The 10,000-nt window shown below is 36.6% G+C and overlaps 1 protein-coding gene across 1 annotated transcript in view; it reads left to right on the forward strand.

The window, feature by feature from the left end:
* The window catches only part of LOC138009600 (uncharacterized), a 40,769-nt gene that overhangs the window by 19,392 nt on the left and 11,377 nt on the right, over positions 1 to 10,000 (forward strand). Inside the window, exons 3-5 of the mRNA XM_068856662.1 lie at positions 2,265 to 2,436; positions 3,076 to 3,200; positions 8,281 to 8,433. Of these exons, the coding sequence (XP_068712763.1) occupies positions 2,265 to 2,436; positions 3,076 to 3,200; positions 8,281 to 8,433 (450 nt within the window). The remainder of the gene's footprint in view (positions 1 to 2,264; positions 2,437 to 3,075; positions 3,201 to 8,280; positions 8,434 to 10,000) is intronic.

The following is a 10,000-nucleotide window of genomic DNA, read 5'->3' on the forward strand; positions in this document are numbered from 1 at the left end:
AAGATGAATATGGATTAATCTCATTGAGAGCCAAGTCTAAAAGAAATTCATTCAGTAGTTTTTAATTCCCGCCCAATTTGAGAATTTTAGACGCAATTTTTAATAAATAGGAAAATAACGGCCTACACCAGTTGATATTCAAGCCAACGTTCTGAAATTCAAACGGAGCGATTTCTTCGAGATTTTCACTCGAGGTAATTATCTGTTATGAGATTTATTTAAGACCAGAGTACCATTTAGTCAGGTCTTGTAGACATAGTTTGCAATAACATTTAAGGACGGTGCCTACTATTGTTATTGCGCATTCCTTCTGCGCATCTCAAGATACTCAGATTTCCTATCGGTGATGCTCACTAATACAGGGATATTTTTGCGCGGTTTAAAATTATGCAGAGAAAGTAGATCTTAGTAAGTACTATTGGTATCCAAAAAGAAAATTGGGGGCAACCATGCATTTTTCAGAGATAATTAAGCTTCAGTTTGAGAAAGAATGCCATAGATGGCTCTGTATTTTAAAGCTTTTTACAAATATTGTTCTTGAATTATCCATGAAAAATGCGTGGTTACCCCCAACTTTCCTTTTCGATTTCAATAACATTTGTTAAGATCTACATTTCCTGCATAATCATAAACCGGGGCAAAAATACCTTTGAATTAGTAGGCACCGTCCTTAAAAAAGCGCTGTTTTCGTTGTATTTTGACACCTTTAAACTTCGCTCGTAAAATTCTCGAAAACTCTCTTATAGATTTTTTTTAAATTTTCCATCGTTAAGACAATTATGTCAAGTCCAAGATCACGACGTTGTATTTCCGAAATTATCTCTGGTGGCAAGTTATCCGGTCTTATGTAAAATGGGGTATGGCGTCATTTCGTTGTTATGGTATCTCAGATCCTGGTCAATTATGCCTTATTTGAAACTTTGGTCTTTCTCTAGCACACTAGTAACGTTCGATTGTCTGTTGGATTGATAATGGTGGTGCTCCAGTCGCGCAAAGTTGAATGGTATCGTCACTCAAAAATCCGATCGAACCACCTTAAAGCAAAGTTACATCACCCAATGAAAGCTGCATAAATTCTTGAACATCTGGGGGAAATTGCTATAGCTTTCACTCCGCTTCGCCGTGTAACCCTTTTCCTTTAGCCAGCCGTAGTCTTGTCCGTAGCTGTTAGTTTTATTGCATAATAAAACATAATGATAATTGCTATCATAATAAAAATAGTGTAAGATAAATGATAAGTGGTGCAGGTTTATATTTGTGGCACATCTCTTTGTGAGTAATGGACATAGTGCAGTATTGTCGTATAAGCATTGTAAGTAGTGTAAGCTCTGTAAACTGTGTGAGAAGTGTTTAAATAAAAATAAATAAATATAATAATAAATGTTTTGATGGTTTCTGTAGGCCAAGTTGGCCAGCTCGTATTTTGTTTTAATGGGCCTTCGTGCTTGGAGTACAACGCTGATTTAATAATTTTCTACTTTGACTGAACTGAAATGTTTGGCAGACATTCTCGATCCCTCAAAACACGTTCCTCTTTTAGATGGTAGTTTACTCTTATGTGTAAGAGATCTTCATCTATATTATCTTGAAACATAACAGCTAATGCCGGGAAAAGCTGAGTAAAATCTTGATTTCATTTCAACTCTGTTTTTCTGATCACTTTTCTTTCATTAAATGCTATATTAGATAGAAGAGAAACGTAATATAGTTTGTTTCTGGCAGAAGACCTTCTATATCGAGAGAAACAAGGAACTACCTAATATAATTAGAGTTCAGCAGTTGTCAAACGAGTGTTTTATGTAACAGTTAGTTACATACTCTTATACACAGATTTATAATATTCTTAGCATTCATTGGTTTTCTAGTTTTAAAAAATTCTACATTGTTTTATATTGGAGTATCTTATTAGTATTTTTAGTAACTAGCTACATAGTAGCTGGTGTAAGTTTTTAGCAATTTTTAGAATGTTGAAGTATTCTATTAGCATTTTTATTAACTATCTAGTAGCTAGCGAAAGTTCTAGTAATTTTCAGTAATTTCTACAGCGTTTACTCAAGTAACGCCTCTCGCACTTCATGCATTTTACAGGCAAATTAAGTTACTGACTTACTAACCAATTTTCGGGAATTTCATATATTTCAGATTTCAAATCCGAAATCTTCCCGCCAAAACGATTAAGTCAGCTTTCTTCAAAAACAAAGAAGTCCACTCTGTGATGGTATTCCCAAAATATTGGAACAGAGTTATAACATTTTATTTTGCAGAAGCGAGAGGAGAGAAAAGAGCATGTCCAGGGGTACCGGAACAACCAAGGACTCTTTTAGTGGAAAAACTGGTTGAAAAAGCGACAGGCAGACCTAACGTTTGTAATCTTTTCACCTACGGTTGTTGGTGTGGTCCACGTGGACATGGAAAAAACGTGGACAACTTTGATTAGTAAGTATGGCCTTCCTTTATGCCATGGAAGTCGAAAAGCAACGACGCCATGTGAGTAAGTTATATCCCATTCAAAGAAATTGATATTTTGCACTGAATAGCAGGTTAATACGGTCTGAAACTCGTTCAGTGAGATAATATAAATAGTTTTATATTTATAAGAATATGGTCCAATTAATATTGGAAACACGAAATTAAGTAGGGGTTGTACAGTTAATTTCATGGTTTTTTTTTTTGCATATTGGTATATTTTGTCTGTTAAAAACTGGCGCCAAGCAAACCAAATAATTATAACTACTCTGCCAGACTTAAGGCAATTCCTCAGAAGGGAGTGCAATAAAATTTACAGTTATTTTTGCTTTGAGTGGTGCTGACCACTAAAAGCAAATGCAAGCATGTTATAAATTATATGAAAACCCTGATCACGTTTTCTTTTATGCGCACGCAAAATGCCTACCGGCGTCTGTATAACTTCACTTGTTGTTCTTAAATTAATCATTCCTGTATCATATCTTTCCATTTATAATTATGTTTTTTTCTTCTGTTCCCTTCCCTTCTGTTTTGCTTCCTTCCCCCATAGTTTATGTTACCCTCTTGTTCCTTTTTTTCGTTCATTATTTATTTGGCTATTTTCATCAGCTGCTGCAAAGTTCATGATTTGTGTGCGAAAGTCCTTGATAAAGATCCGGACAAGTGTAATGTTTACTCGGGACTTAGGTACAAGGCGAAAAAATTCCTCTACAACAAAGATACCAACAAATGTTGTAAGTAACATGTCAAACACAAAAGACCGTGTTTGACCACATTTCCAAACAAAGTGACACCTAGAAGAGCTTACAATACCACGCGCAACGGAGTATTTTAAGAGCCTCGAGGTGTTTGGAAATGTGGTCAAACACTATCTTGAGTGTGTGATATACATATATCTTCTTAATGGAAACTGAAACTAAGGAGAAAATGAAGAGAGAAAATCATAAATATCAATGCTAATTGAGATCAGATATCCAAACACTATTATGGCCATGATCTGCTTTCTTTAAACTTGATGAATTTTTACTGAATTTATAATTAAGAAGTATATTCAAGGGCGGATCTAGGGGAGGTTCACTGGGTGCACGTGCACCCTCCTCGGTTACCGAAAAAAAAAGTTTTAGTTAAAAAATTCTAACATTTACAAAAGAAATAAAGAACCTAAATAACACACAGCGGTCTAGCTACTAGAGGATATTAAAAGCACAAAAACTGCATTAAGTTAGATTTTTATTTGCCTCATCATTTACAGATTTATCATACTACAGCTTCCTGTGCATTTCCGTCTGACATGTGCACCTCCCCTAGCCAAAATCCTAGATCCACCCTTGATATTCATGATATGGTAGAATGATTTTAGAACATTTCAAAATACATTTGATGAATGAATATTAAAAGATTAAAACTTCGACGATTCGAAGTCGTCTTGACTCCATTATCAAGTAGAGGTGTTTTTAGCTGTAGTTTCGAGATTAAATACAAACAGGAGCTCATCAATGAGCTCCTGATACAAATAAAGGTGATAGAGTACATAAGAAGAATAAGAATTTCGTTGTCGTTTAAATGAATACTTTCTTCTATTATCCATGCACGTATTATGTCCGACTGTGTGTTTAACTTCGGTTTCCGTTCACGAATAAATATTAATTATTGAATAAGGCAGTCCAGCTTTCCTCGGCATTTCTTAAGAACGGAAAACATTTTCGCAAGGTCAGTGAACGCTACACCGTGGACGTCTTTCATATGCTTGCCAATGACCGAGGCTTTATCTCTTCTATGAGTTGGTGAAGGTGGCGTGTGGTGTAACCGATATAATCTGCATCGCACGAATCACATTTGAAATTGTACACAACGCATTGGTGATTGATTAAAGCAGGTTTCTCTTCCTGTATCGGCCAAGATCTTTCAGCTGTTGTCTTGCTGTGTCGGCCAATCTTTGGTCTTTAACTGCAAAGTTATCCTGACGGTTTTTTTGCGTATCCGCGTCAGTTGCAGTTGGAATTCATGACGGCCATGGGCCGCAGGATATTTGTACGTGGCGATAGCTGAGTTGACGAGATTCACCGCGTATTTGAGTTTTGTAGTCGGATTCAGTCGGACTCAATACGTGTAAAAGTATTTATTTACACATACAACGCACGCACTGTGTCGTCAAACACCAATGACAACAAAGCACGTATTATTTCAATGAACTCTATCACCTTTATTTGTATTTAATCGCGAAACTACAGCTAACACCTCTACTTCATGATGGAGTCAAGATGACTTCGAAACGTCGTAGTATAATTCTTTTAATATTCAGAATGATTTTAATTCTGAGAAAAAGTTATTCGTTAAAAGTAATAAAAGAGAACACTAAATTCGGCTTCATCGTTATTACAGCCACTTTATTCTGGCCCGAACAAGAACTCATTCAGCCATTTTAGTATTTAAAGAACTCCCTTAAGACCGCCACACTATTGATCCAGGCAGTTCCACGAATGTTACTAAAGGGATGAATGGGGAATGGGGAATGGGAAATGGGGAATTGAAAAATGGGAAATTGAAATGGGAAAATTGAAAATTTTTAAATTTCTTTATGACGATAATCTACCATAACAAGAATTACAAAACAGCTATGCGACTGAGGCGAGCTCTCCCACCTACCCACAATATGTGGCTACTACACAGCCTAAGAACACGTGCTCGTCACAAGACCATTTTGCACAAGTTCAAACTCCCCAAGCTTTTAATAACCAAACAAGGGCACCCAAACCCCCTTTACCAAAGTCAGAATTAAATTATATTGTGGGAACATTTGGGGAAAGGCAAAAAAATCCTTTGTTTGTAAACATGAATTTCTTCCTGCTCCACCCCCTGATAATCAATTTGTTCTTGTCAGACCAGAGTCTGACTGGTATTTCGACAAGCAGTCCAAGGCATGGTGATAAGGACGCAAGTCGAACCGATATTACCATATGTTTCTGCAGTGTGTTCAAAGAAACAATTTCCATTTTCAGCGACTCAACTGATTGTTGCTCCCATTACTTCAGCACCTGTAAAGGCAGTATTCTTTCAAAAATTTGGAATGTACGTTTAGAGCTATAAACATCATAATGGTGATGACATCTCTAGTAACTGCTAATGTGTTTTTCCGATGTCATTAAAAACCGAGATATTTTGTTTGAGTGTTCTATTCCCACAAAAATTTCATTTTGGTGGAAAATTTCCCATTTTGCAGAGGTAAAAACAGATTAATTACGGTTCGTTTTGTCAGTTTTCTTCTCCAAGAAATAAAATGATGTTAAGACCAATATTTATCGAGGATACCTAAACTTCAAGCCAAGATCCGAACGAGGATTCCAGCCAGGATTCGAGCTAAGATGAGCTTTCTTCGCTATTTATTCTCGAATCTATCGGTTAGGTTAGGTCTCGAATCGGTTAGGTTAGGTCTATTTGCGTTGGTTTTAGTCTAGTTAGGTCTAGTTGGGGTTAGAGTAGGTCTTGATTAGGTAACGGTTAGGTCTCGGTTAGGTCTCGAATCCTAGCTCCGATCCTAGCTCGGATCCTGGCTCGAATCCTGCCTCGGATCCTGGTTTTATTCTTAGTTAGGATTAGGGTTAGGGTTAGGGTTAGGGTTAGGGTTCGGCTTGTTAACTTGTTATAGAGTTGTTATTTTCCGTTGTAGATATTTGAGTAAGAAATAGAGTAATGATTTTTTTTCTGCCATTTGCTACCCCATGAATACGAGCCATGTAAAACCAGTTGTTGTTGGTTATTTAAGTAGTTGTAGAGTTGTTATTGTCTGTTTTATAGTTGTTATTTTCTGTTTTATATTTGAGTAAGAGATAGAATAAATTGTTTAAGTAGTGGCAACACTAAAACTGACAATAAATTTAAAAAAGAGTTAGTTCATGTTCATTTATAATTACACTTAGATAGAATAAGAGTATTTCACGTTCATTTTGTTGTACCATAGCGCATCATCACTGCACTTGCCTGTTTCTTTTGGTTTAGCGATCTTTCTAAGGGCTTTTTGAATTTTCTGAATAAAGTCCATCACTGCTAACTCCGAACAACAGAGGAGTCTACATTTAGTACGCATGTCATTTTAGTTTTTGCTAGAAACAAAGTTATTTGGTAGACAACTCTGTGAAACTTCTTAAAACTCTGATCAGATACAATTAGTATTTTCCGAGCTAGTGAACAGTAATTTCCATGCAGGCGTGCCACGCAACGAACTTGACAGGTTTCCAAACGATGGGTTTGCCGCCAGGGCTTTTGTCCTTCGATACCTCGGTTTATACTCGATATCCAAAGGTCGCCCCAGAGCCCGTACCGTTTCGGCCACTGTTCACCGAATCTCCGACGGAGGACCCGAAATGTATTGCCGACCAAATCATCACAGCGTCAAAGATTGAGATATCAGTGCAATTCTTCTTGTTTCTTGTTTAGCGTCAGGTAAGACGATAACGAGACAAGGGAAGGCCATTTATCCCGTTTTCTACTTATCAGCGCGAATTCCCCTTTTAATTTTGGCGCAAAACGCTTTAAAAGCTTGGTTGATCGCCGCTGAGAAAAATTATTCCATATTAACAACAATTATTCTTTACAATCTAATTGGCTATTTTTATTTTTTTCCCATTTTCGATTTTCCTATTTCAATTTCCCATTTTTTTAATTTCCCATTTCCCATTCCCCATTCCCCGGTTTAGTAACATCCGGAGTTCCACTATACGTAAAAGTTTTGTTGGTAGAATGAGACTAAGAATTGTAAAACGGGGCATTTCACGGCTTCTCCGTTGAGAGAAGTTTATGTCAGAGCGCTCGCGTATATATCAATGAGGGCGAATAAATTCCACAAAACAACATTCCAGAAACACCTCAAAGAAGAGATGTCTAGGTTTCATATTTTTTTTGTTTTGTTTTCAATGATACCCTTGCGCTTTGGGAGGTTGCTATTCAAGGATGAGTTTGCAGCTCACTCTCGAACAGTTTCCAATTTGAGTGTTGAAAGTAATAACGCAATTTATATAGTTTCGGTTTCACTATGGTTTAAAATTTTCAGTTGAGTGTAGTAAAACCAAAACCAAATGATCACTTACTTACCAATTTTACTTTCGAGACTCAATTGAAAACCGCCCTAACTGAGATTGGCTGAGTAGTCTAATTGGTGAGTAATTGGTTTGGTTTGCCCGTTTTTACGAAACTCCACGTAAAACCGCTATAAGCACTGATTTAAATGGGGACATCCGTTAACCAATCGTGATAAATTTGCACTGTGGCCCCTTAACTTTACGGATCTGAGGTCATATCTTAAGATGTAAATCTAAGGAATAGTAGTACGAATTACAGCTAAAAAAAAAACCAGTCTACTGTTATTTCACTTCCTGTCTTGAATAAAATTGTTTGTTGCTTAATTTATTGTGTTTTATGTGTTTTGACATTCTTCAAGCTGAGAACTAAAGGACAAACAATATAAACAAAAATCCCCACCAAAAGTTACAAAATTGAAACCAAAATTCTCGCTAATGCTGGGTTAGCTTAATTGGGTTTTAAACCTTGCTTACGGTGCGACGCACCTTACCCTGGCCACCCAACAAACTTTCACATTTGACAACTTCGTGTAAGTACGTCAACTCAAACAACCGATTCAACGGTGTTCAACTTACAACCGTGCGAACTTTGCAAGGAGGGGTGACTATCAATCAAATTCGCTCACCCTGAATGACGTATAAGTTTTAAAAAAACTTTGTTAAGTGGCCACGGTAAGGCGCGTCGCAATGTAAATGGTAAACGTATTTAGTAAGATGTACCTTATACTCGTCAATATAGCTCCAGTGAGTGAATATACTACGACGGATATGGCAGAGAAGAAGTGCAGGTATGCTGTATGTCTTTGCGACCTGGAGATGGTTCGGTGTATGGGACACTATAAAAGTGAGATTGATACTGACAACATCTCTCATCAAAAATGCAATATCACAGGTAATATTTTAGTTTCGGGACTAAATGATTTAAAATTTTGAATGCATTTTATTTATTTATTATTAGTATAAATCTGCTAGCGTTCTATCACGAATTCGACCTGCACTGTCGCTCCATTTGACCTGCACTGGCTTCCAGTTTCCGAGCGAATTAAATTCAAAATAATTCTGCTCACCCATAAAGCTCTTCACCGGCAGTCTCCTATCTATATTCAAGAGCTGATACGCCGTTATTCAACTTCAAGAATGCTCCGGTCATCTTCAGCATTACGTCTGACTTCTGTCAACTTTAAACTCAAGTCGTACGGCTCTAGAGCTTTTGCTGTTTCGGCCTCTGAACTGTGAAATAAACTACCTGATGACATTCGTTCTTGTGACAATTTAAACCTTTAAGACTCATCTTTTTAAAATTTATTTTTAGTATGTATGAATTCTTTTCTCATCCTTGTCAAGCGCCTAGAACTTAGACATCCACTTTTTAAACGTAAACTTAAGACTCGTTCTTTTAAAAATGATGCATGTTTTTTTTTCCTATCTTTGTAAAGCGCTTAGAACAGGATTGGATAAGCGCTGTATAAGTAGTAATTATTATTATTATCATCATCATCATCATCGTCGTCGTCGTCGTCGTCATTATTTTTATTATTTTTATTATTATTATTATTATTATTATTACATTCGTGATCTACTCACACCTTACGTTCCATCTCGTCAACTACGTTCATCATCTAAAAATCTTCTTGTGATTCCTCATTTTAATTTGAAGACATACAGTGCAATCTTTTTCCGTAGCAGCCCCCACACTCTGGAACACTTTGCCGTCCGACATTATGAAAGCTCCTCAGTGTCCGTTTTTGAAAAGAAACTTAAAACTTTCCTTTTTAAAAAGGCATTTTTATAACTTTACTATTTTGTTGCTCATGTTAAGCGCTTTTGAACTTTAAGGATACTAGCGATATATAAATATTTTATCATTATTCTATTAATATTATTATTATCTGTTTTATTGAATAACTTTTCAGTTTACAATTTGTTTTGAAACTTGCTGCGGACAGTGTCTAGGGAACAGTTCCTGGACTAAAAAAATGTGTGCTTCATTGTCTTAAACTGAAGAAATTTTTGGTGATTTCACAGTTCTGTAATATAATCCTCTTCTGACAGTTGGTTAGCACTTTAGTAACATCTTTCTTGTGGGCTAGATCAGAGATTTCTTTCTTTAGGGTGGTGTTAAAATCTCCCAGGAAGTTAAACACTATATTGCTTTGCTTGATCTCGTAGTCGGGATAGAGTTTTCGGAGACCCAGTCTTAAATCCATACTTTCTCTTCTTATAATCGTTCCTATCGTTGATCTGTCCGATATTACATACAGTTCCTTCCACTAGGATGATAATCTTGTTCTTCTTATCAAAGATGGTCATGTCTGGTTTGTTTGCTCCATTCTCTGGCGCCTTATCTGCATATATGGGCGTGTCCCAGATATTTTTGCCTCGTCGTTTTCCGTACTTGCTTTTGGGATCGCGTCGTTTTCCATGTTATATACTAATAATAAGAGATGGTAAATCGGCGT

Source organism: Montipora foliosa, chromosome 1, assembly GCF_036669935.1.
Source record: "Montipora foliosa isolate CH-2021 chromosome 1, ASM3666993v2, whole genome shotgun sequence".
In the NCBI taxonomy this organism is placed as follows: Eukaryota; Metazoa; Cnidaria; class Anthozoa; order Scleractinia; family Acroporidae; genus Montipora; species Montipora foliosa.